The sequence below is a fragment of the Lacerta agilis genome, chromosome 17, assembly GCF_009819535.1.
Source record: "Lacerta agilis isolate rLacAgi1 chromosome 17, rLacAgi1.pri, whole genome shotgun sequence".
Classification (NCBI taxonomy): domain Eukaryota; kingdom Metazoa; phylum Chordata; class Lepidosauria; order Squamata; family Lacertidae; genus Lacerta; species Lacerta agilis.
The window spans coordinates 18,752,169-18,768,016 of NC_046328.1; the positions used below are offsets into that span (position 1 = coordinate 18,752,169).

The 15,848-nt window shown below is 45.0% G+C and overlaps 1 protein-coding gene across 8 annotated transcripts in view; it reads left to right on the top strand.

Annotated features, from left to right (window-relative positions):
• Positions 1-15,848, top strand: part of PXN (paxillin) — a 77,825-nt gene that overhangs the window by 57,499 nt on the left and 4,478 nt on the right. For 3 of the 8 annotated variants that reach the window (XM_033136428.1, XM_033136433.1, XM_033136431.1), the window contains 8 exons: positions 14-280; positions 1,478-1,861; positions 2,750-2,818; positions 4,847-5,017; positions 5,391-5,564; positions 8,569-8,650; positions 9,452-9,600; positions 10,329-10,733. In XM_033136428.1, coding sequence (XP_032992319.1) covers positions 14-280; positions 1,478-1,861; positions 2,750-2,818; positions 4,847-5,017; positions 5,391-5,564; positions 8,569-8,650; positions 9,452-9,600; positions 10,329-10,595 — 1,563 coding nt within the window. In that variant the 3' untranslated portion in view covers positions 10,596-10,733. Of the gene's footprint in view, positions 1-13; positions 281-1,477; positions 1,862-2,749; positions 2,819-4,846; positions 5,018-5,148; positions 5,217-5,390; positions 5,565-8,568; positions 8,651-9,451; positions 9,601-10,328; positions 10,734-15,848 lie in introns of those variants that run through there. The other 5 variants (XM_033136434.1, XM_033136429.1, XM_033136430.1 and 2 more) reach the window with 5 other exon arrangements.

The window sequence follows — 15,848 nt, forward strand, 5'->3', positions numbered from 1 at the left end:
CCCTCCTGTTAAGATAAAATCTGTAATCAAGCAGACAAAAGAGACTTCCCACGTGCACCCGATGTGCCGCGATCTCTCGCCACGGCGCAAGCTGGGCCCAGCCATATTTCACAAGACGGTCTCGCAAGACCGCTTGATTGAGGAACTGCAAGACAGGTTGGGCATCAGCAAACCTGAACAGGAGGAGTGGAGAAGCCCTGACAACTGGATGACCGAGGGAGTCATCATTATCTCCAGGCCACAGAAGAAAGAGCAAGATGGTAGTCAGCAGGTAGAAAAGGTAGAGAGTGTGGTGCCTTGTGGGTTTTCTTGTCTCTCCTAGAGGAGTCTTCTATCTGTTATATTGAAAATGGCTTAGGACACACCCGTACAGCACTTGTTAGCATTCAGAGTGCGGAGAGGTAATCCACATCACCAAGAAGCTCAGGAATTCCCTTTCACCCTCTTGGTCTAAGAAAAGAAGCCAGCTGTGTAAGCTGCACAGCTTACTGTGTGCATCAACCATGCTGGGTGCTCAGGGACTAGTTCAAGCTCAAGCTTCTGGAGTAGCGGATGAGCACATGCCATTCCTGAAATGAGAAAAGTACAGATGTGCCATTAGAATGCTTATATGAGTAAGAATCCACCCCAGACCACCAGTGTTTCGTTGGACACCAGGAGAAAGCAAGGGGATTCAAGATGGGTTGGTTGGCCAGATGATTAACAGCAAGGTCTTAGTGTTTCTTGAGTGTTAAACCTGCTGGAATCCTACTGGAGATTTACTTTTTGTCCAGATGACTCAGATCACCCTTACTGTTTTTCCATGCTGGCTTGTGACCTAGATCCCTCTACAGTGGTGCCTCGCAAGACGAAATTAATTCATTTTGCGAGTGCTGTCGTATAGTGAAAATTTCGTCTTGCGAAGCACCAACGGGGGAAGAGCGGTTTGATGGAAAAAAAATCGGGAATTTTTTTCATCTTGCGAGGCAAGCCCATAGGAAAATTCGTCTTGCGAGACAGCCTTTCGCTAGCGAATGCCTTTCGTCTAGCGAATTTTTCGTCTAGCGAGGCATTCGTCTAGCGAAGTACCACTGTATTTGAACATGGGAATTTGCCCGTTTTCACTGGGAAGGCATTTTAAATGAAGAGTGTAGGACCCTGGATTTACTAATTTTTGTTCTGTAGGTATGGCACGCTCAGAGGTAGAACAATATTCCATTTTTTTACTAAATGAAACATGAATGCACTGCCACATAGGTTTCTGAAGATTGAAAGTCCATAAAGGCAGATTCTGGCTATTATTCCCCCTCATGTTTGATTATACTTGACTATTGCATTAGTTTTTATAATTTCTGCTTGTTTTGCATCCAGACTAAGGCTCCACACTCAGGAGTGGGTCACTTCTTTCATTTCATGTTTTTTCCTCCTTGGTCTGTGCAATTCCTCTGGACTAAGTGCCTCTGGACTTGTTTATGTTTTCTTCCTGCTTCCTTCCTAGGTTATAATTCCTGCAGAGTCACCCCTCCCTCTAAGAAGGACAATTGCTGTTCCACCCTCTCCCCCACCACAGTTTCCTAAAGATGTTTCAAAGGCTGCCTCTGTCAAGGCTGCCTTCTCTTCTCCTCTCCCTCACCCTCACCCTCCGCCGCCACCTCCTCCCTTACCGCCGCCACCGCCGCCATCGGTGCAGGTCCCCCAGCTGCGCTATGTGCCATCAGCGCCACCTCCTCACCCTCTGCTCCAGTGGGAAATGCTTCTGGAGGAATGTCCCCCTTCCCAGGCACAGATCCCAGCAGAACCAGTTGAAGTGGCCTCTCCTCTCAAGATGGTGGTGTCAGTTGGTTGCCAAACGGACGAGGATTCATTCTTCCCACCAGATCAGGCATGGTCTCCTTTCTTTGGGCTCCTGACTTACTAGAATAGTGCGAATGTGAGCCCAGCAGATACAAGGCTGTTCATTTTTTGGGGTGGGCGGGCCCTCCTCTTAGACTGAATGTTTGGGCATAAGCTTATTCTGAGCTCACAGGGAAGAGCAACTATTTGGATGCTCAGGACAGAAAACACATTTTAGCTTTTATAGTGGTGCTAAGTACACATGAGTACACTCTGCCATGTATGCAGAGTTGGGAGTAGTGCCACAAAGGGAATAGTGTGTGGCCCACATTGCGGGCAGCAGTTGGGTGAAGACTGAGCTAGATGCACGAAGCGGTCTGTGTAAGGCATCTTACTATGTGTCCCTCTGTGGCCCTTAAAAACTTTATTGCACAAGCAGTTTTCTTCTGCCTTCATGAGCTGTTCAAGGGTTTCTGGGAGCACCTGAGCTTTTCTTATGAATCCTCATGCTCCATGGTTTTAGTATGGTTGCATACTTGCTTGATGCTGGTGTTTTTATTTTTAAAAGTGCTGCAGAGCCGCCTGTATGCCACATAGCTGAGTGCTCAACTTTCTCCTTCAAGTGGCAATGATCCCAGGCAATGATCAGTTCCAGTTCACTGTAGAAAAAAGGCTGCACACAGGTTATGTGTGGTAAACCCACCTTATGTATAAGGTCGAGATAGACTTTCCTTATCTCACACACCTTTGTAATACATATAATGGACAGCCATTATTTCCATTTTACAGATGTGAAGGTTTGGACTCTTAAGCCCTTCATGACTTAGCTAGGACTGGAGTGCAGGACTTTGCCTGAATCCAATGGCCTTTCTACTGGCTTTCTCACATCACTGCAGCTTTCAGCCTGCTAGCACTCACTGTGAATTATGCTTTTCAGGTCTCGTATGCTCCACCTCCGGACTGGGGCTCCCAAGTTCTTGCTGTTTGTCCTCCCACTCCTGAGAAGGCAGGGCATCTTCTCTCTCTCTCTTTTTTTCTGTAGCATGGCGTGTGAGAAACACTTTTCTTGGCATAGATTTGATTCTTGCATTGGTAGAATTGCAGGTTTTCCGCAGAAATGCAATTTTGTGCTTTTCCTTTAGGCTCAGCCTGCTTGTTTCTAATTAGTATGGGGAAGCGACAGTAGCTCTCTTAAAACCAGCATGATTTTTGAGAGCTTGTGGCATGACCTTTTCAAGGATGTGAGTTTAGTGGCTGGAGAATGGGAGAAGAAGCAACAAATGCTCATGCAGTTTACCAAGTAGAAAGTATGAATGTCTTCCCAGCATGTATTGAGCGAGGCATTTTTAAACAAGGTATCAAATGCTCATGTATATTTAACAATCTCGGTGAAGAGAGTATATGTTTGTTAGGACTCGTCCTTTGTTTTTTGCTGTGTTGCTTGAACATATGTATGTCACCGGAATAAAGTAGAATCATTTTCTTGGAGAACTGCATGCTGTGCCCCAATCTTATCAATCACCAGTCACTTGTGGTGAGTAAAAACTGACCACGGGTTAACCAAGCAGGAAAAGATGTACAAAATCTGGCTTACTCTCTCTTCTTTCAGGCCATGACTAACTAACGTGTGATCAGGTGGGCTAGTAAAAAACCAACTAGACTACTAATATGTGCAGACTTGCATGTAAACCTGCCGTTCTAACCAGGTCAGTAAAAGGGGGAATAGTTTGAAAACATTTTATACAGCAACCTTTTTGAAGCTAAGCAGGTCTGAGCACAATCAGTGTCTTGATGGGAGACTTGCATTTACAGCACCTTGATTTCAATCATGGAAGAATATGGTGTAGTGGTTAGAGTGTTGGGCTAGGACCTGGCAGACCAGTGTTGAAATCCCCACCCACTCATGAAGCTCACTGTGTGACCGTCGGCCTGTCACAATTTCTTAGCCTAACCTACCTCACAGGGTTATTGTGAGTATAAAATGGGGCAGGGGATGCATGTCGTACCTTGAGCTCCCTGGAAGAAAAGTTAGATAACCAATATAATCAATAAATAATAAATGTGGAAGACAAATGTAATAAATAAACGTTTCGCTTTGTACATGACTAATACCTACTCTGTGTCCTTTGGCATCATACAGAGCAGCCTTCACCAACCTGATGTTCTCTAGATGCTTGATTAATTTATTTGTTTTATTAAATTTATATGCTGCCCTTTCCCCTGAAGTGGCAAACACTTTCCGTAATAAGAATACAATTAAAAATAAAATAAAACCACATTTAACAATTGGTAAAAACAATAAAACACCAGAAGCAAATTTAAGAGATGATGGGAGTTGTAGCTCAATGGCATCTGGAGAGCCCAAAGCTTCCCCATCTCTGCTTTTACCCTAGAAACGCATAGCGATGTTAGTGTGTCCATGTGCGGAGATCAAAGGCTCTTGTAAGTGTGAGGTGTAACTTGTAGAACAGCACAGGCTTCCTATCTGCCAACCCTCCCTGCACCCCATGTGTTAATTGGAACAGAAGGACTTACTGGTACGCTAATAGACTGTGTTATAATCAAAGGTACACTGTGGTGTAACATCTCACGATCTTAAACCAAGTCACACATTCCTTTGGCTGATGTTAGAGCTGGAATTGTCATTGTGTGGATGTCTTGCATATTGTGGCACTGGCAGCAATCTAATTTAGGAATACGGTTTTGTTGTCTTTACCTTGGGAAACTTGAAAGCATGCTCTGAGCTCACACAGCCTTGCCATTTTCATTAATCTGCCTATGGGAAGAGCCTTTTCTTGTGACTAGCTAATCCATGGGTCTGTTGATTTGAGGAGACTTGCTCTGACAAAACTGCTGGAAACCATTCATCCTAGCCTTCACTGTGATCCCTTCACCAGCTTCTGCAATTACACTGTCCTTCCTGTTATATGTTAATGGAGGCAGGAGGTGGCTCAGTGAACTTCCACAGGGAGAGAAGAACTCTAGCATGCTTCTTAACTTTAATAGTCTCGGCTTTGACTCTCTGTTGTTGCAGTTCATGTCCCAAGGGAAAGGTGGGAACAACTACCCATCCACAACTTCTCCAAAGCCCGGCAGCCAGTTGGATAGCATGCTTGGAAGCCTCCAGTCAGACTTGCATAAACTCGGAGTAGCAACGGTTGCCAAAGGTGTATGTGGAGCCTGCAAGAAGCCAATTGCTGGACAGGTGAGTCTGAAGGACAACCCCCACTTGTTGAGAGTCTTGAGATACAACTGGGAGGGCTTTAAAAAAATCATATGGATGAACGGACTGGCGATGCTGAAGAAACTGAAGTACTCTATTTATCCACTGGCTAGGTACACTGTAAGCTCCTCCAGTGACCTCTACCCTGCCCATGAGGGACTGCCCTCTTCTGAGATGATAGGTAATTCAGTTTTCATGCTACCCCAGTCCAGGGATCCACCTGTTAGTAGAACGTTCTCTTTCATTTGTTCTAGACTCTGTACTTTTTGATGTCTTTGTCACACATATGATGCCCATACTTGAGAGGTGGAGCATCTGCTGGAGCCAGGACCGTTTTTTCCTCTCTCTTTCCCAGGTTGTCACGGCGATGGGGAAGACTTGGCACCCTGAACACTTTGTCTGCACCCACTGCCAGGAGGAGATAGGATCGCGTAACTTCTTTGAGCGTGACGGCCAGCCCTACTGCGAGAAGGACTATCACAACCTCTTCTCTCCACGCTGCTACTACTGCAACGGTCCTATCCTGGATGTGAGTCCATGGCGTTTATGCGGTCTTATTCCTCTGGCTGTCCAGCCTTACACTTTCTACCTTACCGATCCCGTAGCTATGCAAACATTTCACTTGCTTGTGCAGTGGGTGCCAGTAATCCCACCCTAGTCACTGTGCTTTAGAAAATTTAATCACACTGGGGGATTTTGACCCCCCTCCAGCATGTAGGTCTTCTCTGCATCCAGCCCAACAACCTCTCCACAGGCCCACCCCATGCCCCAATGCTGCTGAACTGCAGTTTCCAACCAGCTAAGTAGTGGGGTTGGGGTTCATGGGGGAGGATACATTTAAACCTCCCTTCCTCATAGTCTTCCCCCAATCCTTGTGCTGGCCATCTGATCTGGGATTAATTTCTCCATTGCTGAGCTGTAAATCTTGTAAATTCTAATCTGTGTGTGCATATAAGATCACAAGGCGAGAAGGTTTAGAGTATTTATTTTATTACTACTTTTCTACCCCAACCTTTCCTCCAAGGAGTTTAAGGTGGCATACACAGTTCTCTCCCTCCTGTCCTTAAAACAATTGTGTGAGGTAGTGTGACTGGCCCAAGGTCACCCAGTTGCCTTCATGGCTGAGTGGGGATTTGAACTCTGGTCCTAGTTCTACGCTCTAACCATGCCAATGCACTGACTGGTGGAGTGAGCTGCGCATGGAGGAAGAGATTGCTTTCTTAATGGGTTGCTTGCTGTGTATCATTTATCTGTTTAAGTTTTATAATGCTTTATATTTCAACCGAAATACCTGTGCGCATCCCAACAAAAATAACATTTAAAAAATACAATACAAATTCTGCATTCAGTACTAAATACAGTGCTACTGTTACTGCCTCTTTCTCATTGCACAGCACAGAAATGAAGTGAACTGGGTGTGTGAATGAATAGGGTGGGTGGGTGTGCATGTGGGTGTGCTTGTACCATTATACATACAGTCCCTGGCTACTTTCCCCAAGGGAATATGGCCTTTGGGTTGCTGGGAGCATAGGCTTTCCTTAAAATGGCCAGTGAGCTCCTGGCAACCTTGTGGGTTCATGTTATCAACACTGCTACATCAGTTTCCACATTTATTTACACGTGGCTACTTCTCGTATTATATGAAAATGCTCTAGTCTGACACAACTAGAGACTGGCAACACACACATTGGGAACAGCGAGTCTAGGAGTTAGACGCCCCCATGTGGCAGGTTGAGTGACACCATTCTAGTGTTAGCTTGGGTGTTAATGGGATCCCCCCTCATTCCGGAAGACCGTTTGAGTTTCCAAACGCTTGAAAACTGAGGCACAAAGGGCTGCCTGCAAATTCAATTGAGAAAATTGAAAAACACGCAGCAGAAGCCGTTCGACTTCTGAGGCGCGTTTGAAAATGGAAGCATTTACTTCCGGGTTTTCGGCATTCGGGTTCCGAAATGTTCGTCAAAGGAGGCATTTGAGAACCGAGGTGCTATTGTATGTGAAACAGCTGGATTCTGTAAATATAACAAATTGAGATGATCCAGCAAAATGAAGTGAGATTAAATAACCATAGAATCCCATATACAGTGTTACCTCGGGTTACAGACGCTTGAGGTTACAGACGCTTGAGGTTACAGACTCCGCCAACCCCGAAATAGTACCTCGGGTTAAGAACTTTGCTGAAAACAGAAATCATGTGGCGGCAGCGCAGCGGCAGTGGGAGGCCCCATTAGCTAAAGTGGTACCTCAGGTTAAGAACAGTTTCAGGTTAAGAACAGACCTCCAGAACGAATTAAGTTCGTAACCCGAGGTACTATTGTATGTCTCTCTCCCCACTTCACCTGCCAGTCTCATCAGAAGGAGCATAGGAAGCTGCCTTCTGCTAGGTCAGACCACTGGTTATTATCTAGTTCAGCACTGCTACCCTGAGTGCAGCAGCTCTCCAGAGTTTCAGGCAGGGGATACTTGCAGCCCTTCCTGACCAGGGATTGAACTTGGGCACTCTTGAGTGCAAAGCAGGTGCTCTGCTACTGAGCTATGCAAAAGGCCCCCTCTCCCTTATGACTGCCAGTTTTACTGGCACTGAACTAGGGTTCAGAGTGGACACTGCACAGAAGATGCCGCTTAGTTAAATTGCCACATCCCTCACCTACTTGGAAGATGCAATTCTCTACATTCCTAGTGGTGATGCTCATGCCCTTTGGTTTGTCAGTTCCGCTCTGCCACCAATAAACCAGTCTTGGTGGAGGGAGTGGCATAGCTTGACAGGCAAGCAGGCAGGAAAATCCTGAGCAATCTCAGGATCAATCCAGGGTAAAAAGTAAAGGGTTCCCTTGGCAACTTCTTAAGCTGTAATTCGGACATATTTTGCCCAAGGGTGTGCAAAATATGGAAAACTAGAATTGATTAATAACAACAGGCTTTGATTGTATCCTTGGCCATATTTGCAGATTTTAGATGCCACATTAAACACAACAAATGATGTATTGAAAAACTGCAGTGGGATAAGGAGAGGGATCAATTATATTCCCAATTTTGTGCTTCAAGGGAGGAGAAGAGTTTTGTTCCCCTACATCTTTGCACTCCATTCTCTTCTTCATTTATGCCTTAATGTACTGTTTCATCTGTTTGCTTTCTATATGGGTGGGGCCCATGAGCAGACATACCACAGCAATCAGCCAGTTAATCTCTGTACATGTCCCAGGGTGTCTATCTGTCTGCTGGGGAGTTCATGACCTTCCAAAGGCAACAGGAGAGAGAGAGAGAGAGAGAGAGAGAGAGAGAGAGAGAGAGAGAGAGAGAGAGAGAGAGATCAGAAATGCATGTTCATGAAATTCTGGGCTTAATCCATCCAGAGAATCACATTATTGGGATGTTAGTAGTTCAGTTTCCCATGGTCAGAGGATTCCTCCCTTCCTCTCCTTGAAATACACTTCTTGTCTTATCTACTATCCGTACCCCCTCACTGTGTTTCCTTGCATTTTTTTTTTTAAGTTTTGGCTACTCATTCATGGTTTATGGTTTCTTTATATCAGAAAGTGGTGACGGCGCTGGATAGGACATGGCACCCAGAGCATTTCTTCTGTGCCCAGTGCGGAGCATTCTTCGGCCCAGAAGGTATGGTCCCTGAGGGCTGATCCACAGCTTGCATGGCTTGCTTATTTTCAGATGTGTAAACTGTCTCCAAGGTATTGAGTTTGAGGACTTGTGAGCTGATATTCAAGTGCTGCGAGTGCAATTTCAGCTCAGATTTGCCATTTCTCCCATTCAAGTCATTACTTCATGTTGCAGACACTGGCAGTAATGGGCATACATAAATAAGCTTAGTACAGGCTATCCTCCCCCTGACATTTGGATTGCAAAGACTCGTGTAGCCTTGCTCCCCAGGAAGTGGAAGTGTAGTGTAACAGCACTGTTCTCAGCCCCAATAGGCTACTTCTGTGTTAAGTCCAATCCTGTTCATGTTGACGTGGAAGCAAGCCCAACCCCATTCAGCACGGCTTACTCCCAGGGAAATGTGCACCAGATTGCACATTTGCAGTTGCCTGATGATGAAGAGTGTTGATTCCCGCTTTGATGGTCCTCTCCAGTTCTTAGGATCTTTTGGTGATGGCCTTTCTTTTATGTCTAGGCTTTTATTTTTGTTTATTATTATTTTTTCTTCTTTCCCCCCTTTCTGTCCCCCCACCAACTTTTTATTGCATACAAATATGTGTAATTTTTAAACGGCTGTTTCTGTTTATGACAGTAGTAATTTTGGGGTGTACGTTTGTTCATTTTTATCGAATGTTTTCTATGTTTTTTGAGTGCCACATTCAGATTTGGAAAAAACATTTTATAAATTCCTAAAATAAAAAGGCCAGGCAGATACTAATTTTCTTCTTTCCTTTTTTGCTGCTTACTCCTCCGCCCTGGCAGGTTTTCACGAGAAGGACGGCAAGGCCTACTGTCGCAAGGATTACTTCGACATGTTTGCTCCTAAGTGTGGAGGCTGCGCCCGGGCTATCTTGGAAAACTATATCTCTGCCTTGAATACCCTTTGGCACCCTGAATGTTTTGTCTGTCGGGTAAGAGCACTTCAATAATTCATTCCCCTTCCTTTCCATTCAGCCAGCTGAGGACATCTATCATCCTGACCACTCTTGGTGTAATTCATGGGTCACCAATGCAGTGCACTCAGGCACACAAGTGCCAGCGGAGGCCTTTCTTGGTGCCCACAGGGTTCCTGCTTTCTCCTGCTGAAATTATGCTTGTAAGGAGCCTTTCATTGTAGACAATAGGAGGCTTTAAAAAAACTAGTTGCTGACGGTGGGAGAGGATGAGCTTGCATGGTTTCATTGAGTGTGCATATATGTGTGCATGGTTGCAGTGTTTGCATGATGCTCACAACAGTTTCTCCAGTTTGCAAATATTCCTGGGGGGTCGGAAAGATTGGCAACCCTAGAGGACTCTGAAGCAGGAGGATAAGTGCATCCACAAGTGCCCATCTGTAACAGCAAAAGTGATACCTTATTCAGTCAGTGTGACAGTACTGTACTTTGGAACTCCTTGCTTATTGATAAATGCAGCCACCACCACTGTATTCTTTAAGACAGATGCCTGATGAAAACTATTCTGTTTTGGGTGACCTATTTTGTTACAACTGTTCTTAATTTTGTTATAGATGTTTTCTTATCGTGCTCTTATCGTGAGCGGTTTTCCAGAGCTGAGCTCTGGAGCTGCCCTCAGCTACTAGTGCCATGTTTTTTTGTCTCTGATACCTGATTGCAGTCTTGCTTCTCCACCTCCTCCACAGGAATGTTTTACTCCATTCATTAATGGCAGCTTCTTTGAACATGACGGGCAGCCCTACTGCGAGGTGCATTACCACGAGCGCCGCGGCTCGCTGTGCTCCGGCTGCCAGAAGCCCATCACAGGCCGCTGCATCACTGCGATGGCCAAGAAATTTCACCCTGAGCACTTCGTCTGTGCCTTCTGTCTCAAGCAGCTCAACAAAGGAACCTTCAAGGAGCAGAACGACAAGCCCTACTGTCAGAACTGCTTCGTGAAACTCTTCTGCTAAGGCTAACATTCAGCATTGTTTTTGTTGCCTTTCCAGGAAACTTTGACTCTTTGGACATTGCCACAATTTGGCAACCTGTGGCCTTGGGGGGCTAATCTAGGAGAAGAGGAGGGAAGAGTTTGTGTGTGTGTGTGTGTGTGTGTCAGGGTGGGGTGGAGTGGGATGGGGCAGGATGAGATGCTTACCACTGCTCTGGAAAAGTGGTAAATCCAGAGAACGAATCACATTGGACTATTCACTTAGAAACTGTATTTTAGCAAGAAGATGCTGAGACTGCCATTGATGCACCAGATGGACAAGGTGGTTTGAGTGAGAGGCTCTGTTTGGTTGTGGTGGTTGGTTGATCAGTTGATTGGTTGCATTGGTAGCAAAGGTTCAGGCAGTCAAATAAAAATGGTTGGGGTTTCAGCTTGGGGGCAGTGGAATTTAATTCTCCTCCCCAAGAATGCTAAAACAGTCAGGAGGGCTGAGAACACCAATGTGGATTCCACTTAGAAATGGGGAATGGGAAGGGCTGTAGCTCAGTGGTAGAGCATCTGCTTTGCATGCAGAAGATCTCCAGGTAGAACTGGGAGAGACTCCCTGTCCGAAACCATAGAGAGCTGCTGCCAGTCAGTGTGGACAGTACTGAGCTAGATAGACCAATGGTCTGACTCAGTATAAGGCAGGTTCCCGTTTTCCTAAGTTGCCTCTCCCAAGAACACTGTGAAGGGTCAAAAGAGAGCAGAGAGCACATGTTGCAGTCCCATATGGCAAGGGCCATATTGGCAGATACTGATTTGTGCAAAACCCTTGGGACTGGGTGAGCAACTTCCTTCCTGTCTGCATCCCCCTCCAGAGAGATGAGGTTCAAATTATACTGGAAGAATGCCCAACACCCCTTTTTATCACCACCTGCATGTACAGAGTGCATTGCTGACTCTTGTTTGTACTTCTACCCTTTTTAAATAGGACATCTCCCCATTTGGGGATGTTAATTTTGCCACCATTGCTGCCATCCTCCCCTGAGAAATCATGAGAGTGAAGGTGTGCTCAGTGGGGCGGAAGTGGTATTTGTTTCATATGACAATCCAGAGAAGCGAGGCGTCCTAGCCTTTCCAGGTTTTAGGCAGGGATGTAGCCTGTGTTGTGATTTTCTCCCGAAAGGCAAGAGAAGCTTCATTTAACAGCATTGACTTCTTTTGCCTGTCTCTCTCTTGCAATCACAAGCACATCTCTCACTCATGTGAAATATGCCCTAGAGAAACACAGTTCTGAGCAATAATTCTTTTTCTATTGACATAGTAAGTTTCTCAGTGTGTGCGTGGGTGTTCTTTCTCTCTTCTTGCCTCTTGTGGTTTTTATGTCTGTGTGTGAAAGAGAGTGTGAATGAATTTTGCTATCAAACTTAATAGTGTGTTTGGGGGAGATGCTGATTTCTACATTGAGTCTTGAATTCATAACAAAATGACTTTTAAATCTCTTGTACTGAAAATTTTAGTTTTTTGAAATGATTTTCAACAGATGACTTTCATACCTGACAATGTCTGGGCAGGGCCCTGGTTGTGCTGGTTCCTTCATCCGCAAGCCTTTGGTGCTTTGTTAAACACAACTATTAACATGACAAGTATTGTCTTTTTAAAACTGGGGTGGGAGAGGGGGAATGTGCAAGGAGTGTGTGTGTGTGGTTTTATTTCATTTTTGCTTATTAAGTAGCTTTTCTATTGATCAGAGCTAAACTGGAACAGATTTCTTTTTTAAAACAAAATAACTTGTAAACTGCTGTATTTGGAATTGTTTGCCTTTCTCTCAAAATCAGAGCTGCAGATTTTTTTTTTTGAAGCGAGTCTTAAGTTACTCCAGCAGGGAGAAAGAGCTCAAATCTTACATGTTTGGTGTCAAGCTTCATAATCTGTTTCAGAAGCTGACGCTGGGCCTGTGGTCTTAGCCCTCCCATACATAGTGTTAACATAGTTGACCAGCCTTTTTTTTTTTTGCCCAAGTGTGCCATTACTCAGCTTTGCAGTGTGAGACTGCTGTGCTAGTGTATGCCACAGTGTGTATGAGCACACACTGCTGTACCTATGTGTCCTCTGGTGCCTTTACCTCTTGTCTACTGAGCCAGGGAGCAGGCAGCAGTATGGCATTTGTTTCTGCCAATCTTTTGGGCCTTGTGTAACTCCATGTGCGATGCTTTGCAACCCCTAACAATCTGCTGATGCCAGCATTTTTCAAAGCGCTGTGAACTGTGCTTTGCACTGCAAACCCCCTTTGGCCCCAGTGCGCCTTTACCTGCCCTGTGGGTGTGGTTTGGTGGGATGAATGAGGAAGGCCTGGCGGGCTAGAGGCTCTGTAGCCAGGCCTGTGGATCCTCATACTCCAGCCCAGGAGTGCCATCAATTCCTATTGCTTCTCTTGCATGTGGTCCCCTCCACTGCTGCAAGTTGGCCATTTGTACATTGGCACCAGCAGGCTGTCCTGAAAGCTCATGTCAGGATCGCTCAACTTCTATGCACATGTGCTTGCTTCGCCACCACATAAACATACCAAGCACCCAGGGAAGCCAAAGTAATATTGAGCTTTTCTCGAACTACTAGCGGCAGGCAGGGAAGAGCCATGATTTTGTATAGCTGTTTCCATAACTTTTCTGCACCTGCTTGCCTCTGTAAACTTGGGGATTTCACATGGGGGTGGAGAACAGGACCTCAGGCAGAGGACAGTGAAGGGTGGGGGTGGACTGAGCTGGGTGTGCTGTGCCACCAGCTCCGCATCCCATAAACTAGCCTGTTGCCCTCAACTGCAGCAGAAGATGCTCCCGCTCACCAGCGTTGAAGTCTGATTCAGCTTCCATGCTAGTCAGCTTTTTGTATCTGCAATGGGAAGTGGCACTATTTTGTCCTTTGCGACCGGAGCTGGCCTTGGTTGGGGAATGATGAAACACAATATTGGACAAAAAGTCTGTCAGCTGGTGAAGTGATCCTGAGCGCGGCTGAGTGGGTCTTTCAGTTTTGTGGGAGAGGAAAGCCTGCATTGTTTAGCTGGTACCAGGCTGCTCAGGTTATAAAGGGTTGTGTGAAGTTGGGCCTTTGGGAAGTCTGGGGTGTTTCTTATTTTTCTGGATCTGGGCATGAGGAGGTCTTGCAGTCTGATGGAATGGCCTGGTGCTGCCTCTGATGGGTGTCAGATGAAGATACACCATTGTTTTTCTGAAAATACCCACTGTGCTACCATAGCTTTGTGACATTTTAGGCCTGGGGCACGGTTTCTTTCTATCTTTCTTTCTTTCTTTTGTTTAACTTTTAAAAATGCATCAGAATGAAGTGGGTCTCAATTAAAATCTTCAACAGATCTTCTGGGAAGGAGGAGAAGGGGAGATTCTCCTGTGGAATGACATTTCTCTCCCCTCTTCCTTTTTTCCCCCTTTTGTAAACTTCTAACTGCTGGTTTTTTACCCCACTTTTAAAATTCCTGTGATGATGCTAATAAATTTTATGATAATTTTCAGTGTCGTTGGTTGTGGCCTTTCTTAAATAAACAGTAAAAAACAAACAAAAAAAACAAAAAAAACAAACCACTTTCATAATAAAACAGCAACGTAGCAAATATAACAGCATACAAACCCCCACAACATTTCAGTACTGTAAATATAACAATAATTATGTTGCACTGTGCTTTACAGTTTCACTTTGGCAAGGTGCTTGACGGCTTCACTATGGACCTAGAAACACCCTTCTCATGATGTGCTTTCAATCCCTCTCCTGAAGCTGCTTACAAGGCTTCGAAAGGCATGGGGCTGGGACAGCTGGAAACACCTCTCCCCATGATGTTGTTGGACCATAAAACACTTTACCATTTTATTTCTGCATTGGGGGGAGGGGTAGAGTAAGCCAGCAACTTATGCAGGGGCTTACGTTCCAGGTATCACAACTAATGCCAAAATTGGATTCAATGGAGGATAGGATTGCCAAAGTTTTATTTCTTGTACTCCCACCCCCTTTCCATTTTTTTACATTTTTTTTTTGCCAGGCATGTAAATGGGCACAAGTTAACTGAGCATAAGTTGTGACTTACTGAATTCAACATTCTGATCTCAAATCTTTCCTTTGGGCTCACTTACTGGCCTTTGGAAATTCACTGTGCTAGAAGCAAAGGGTTATCCTACATATACAAGCAATATTGTAGGGAAGGGCCTTCACTGTGCAACAGAGTATCTGCCTTGTGTGCAGAAGGTCTGGGAAGGTCTCCTGCATGAACCCCTTAAGAGCTGCTGCTTGTTGTTTAGTCATTTAGTCGTGTCTGACTCTTCGTGACCCCATGGACCAGAGCACACCATGCACTGCTACCAGCCTTAAATATTTAGTAATGACTGTTTATATTTTAAGGTTTAGTAACTTGGTGTTTGCAAAGTATAAACTGCTTGGAATCCTAAGAGGTATAGTAGAATTAGTAGGTTTTATTTAGTGAGGAACTGCAACCTTTCAGGATCAAGAACAAACTTTTCCGAGGTCCTGTTGAGTGCTTTTAAAAATTCCTATTCTCTCATATAGTATAGAGTTGAAAGGATCCCAAAGGGTCATTTAGTCCAACCCCCTGCAATACAGGAGTTCTAAGAAATCACTGACAGGTGGCCACCCAACTGCTGCTTAAAACCTTCATTGAAGGGATAGTTCACCACCTTCCAAGATCATATGTGGAATGTTCCACTGTCAAAACAAATTTTGCCCTTGGAAAGTCCCCCCCCCCAATGTTCAGCTGGAATTTCCTTTCTTGTATTTTGCATCCATTGGTTCAGATCCTCCCATCTGTAGCAGCAGAAAACAAGCTTGCTGTATCTTCCATGGGGCAGCCCTTTGGATAGTTGGGAGATGGCTCATATTTACATGTGTTTGTAAATCTATACATGTATTTAAGTTGCAAGTCCCTGCCTATATTGTTTTATTTCTTGTAATTGTTCTTACAAAAAAAATAATGTTGAATCATTTTTGTAAACCGCTTTGAGGTTTTTTCCTACAATCGAGGTATATAAGTCAGTCTGATTATATAAATAAATATATTTGCAGCCTATATCAGAGGTTTTCAAGCTTTTGGGGTGCATGGCTCCCTTGACAAAACTAGATTCTTTCTGCGGCACCCCTGTGGGACTCAGGAGCCCAGTTATGTCACCCCTTGGCTGCAGAGCTGGCAGCATCTCATCCTTTTTCGAACACCCTCCCTTGTGGAGTGTTCCCTCATCCTCCTCTCCCCTCTCCTTGGAAGTCCTCTGGGCAGCCACAG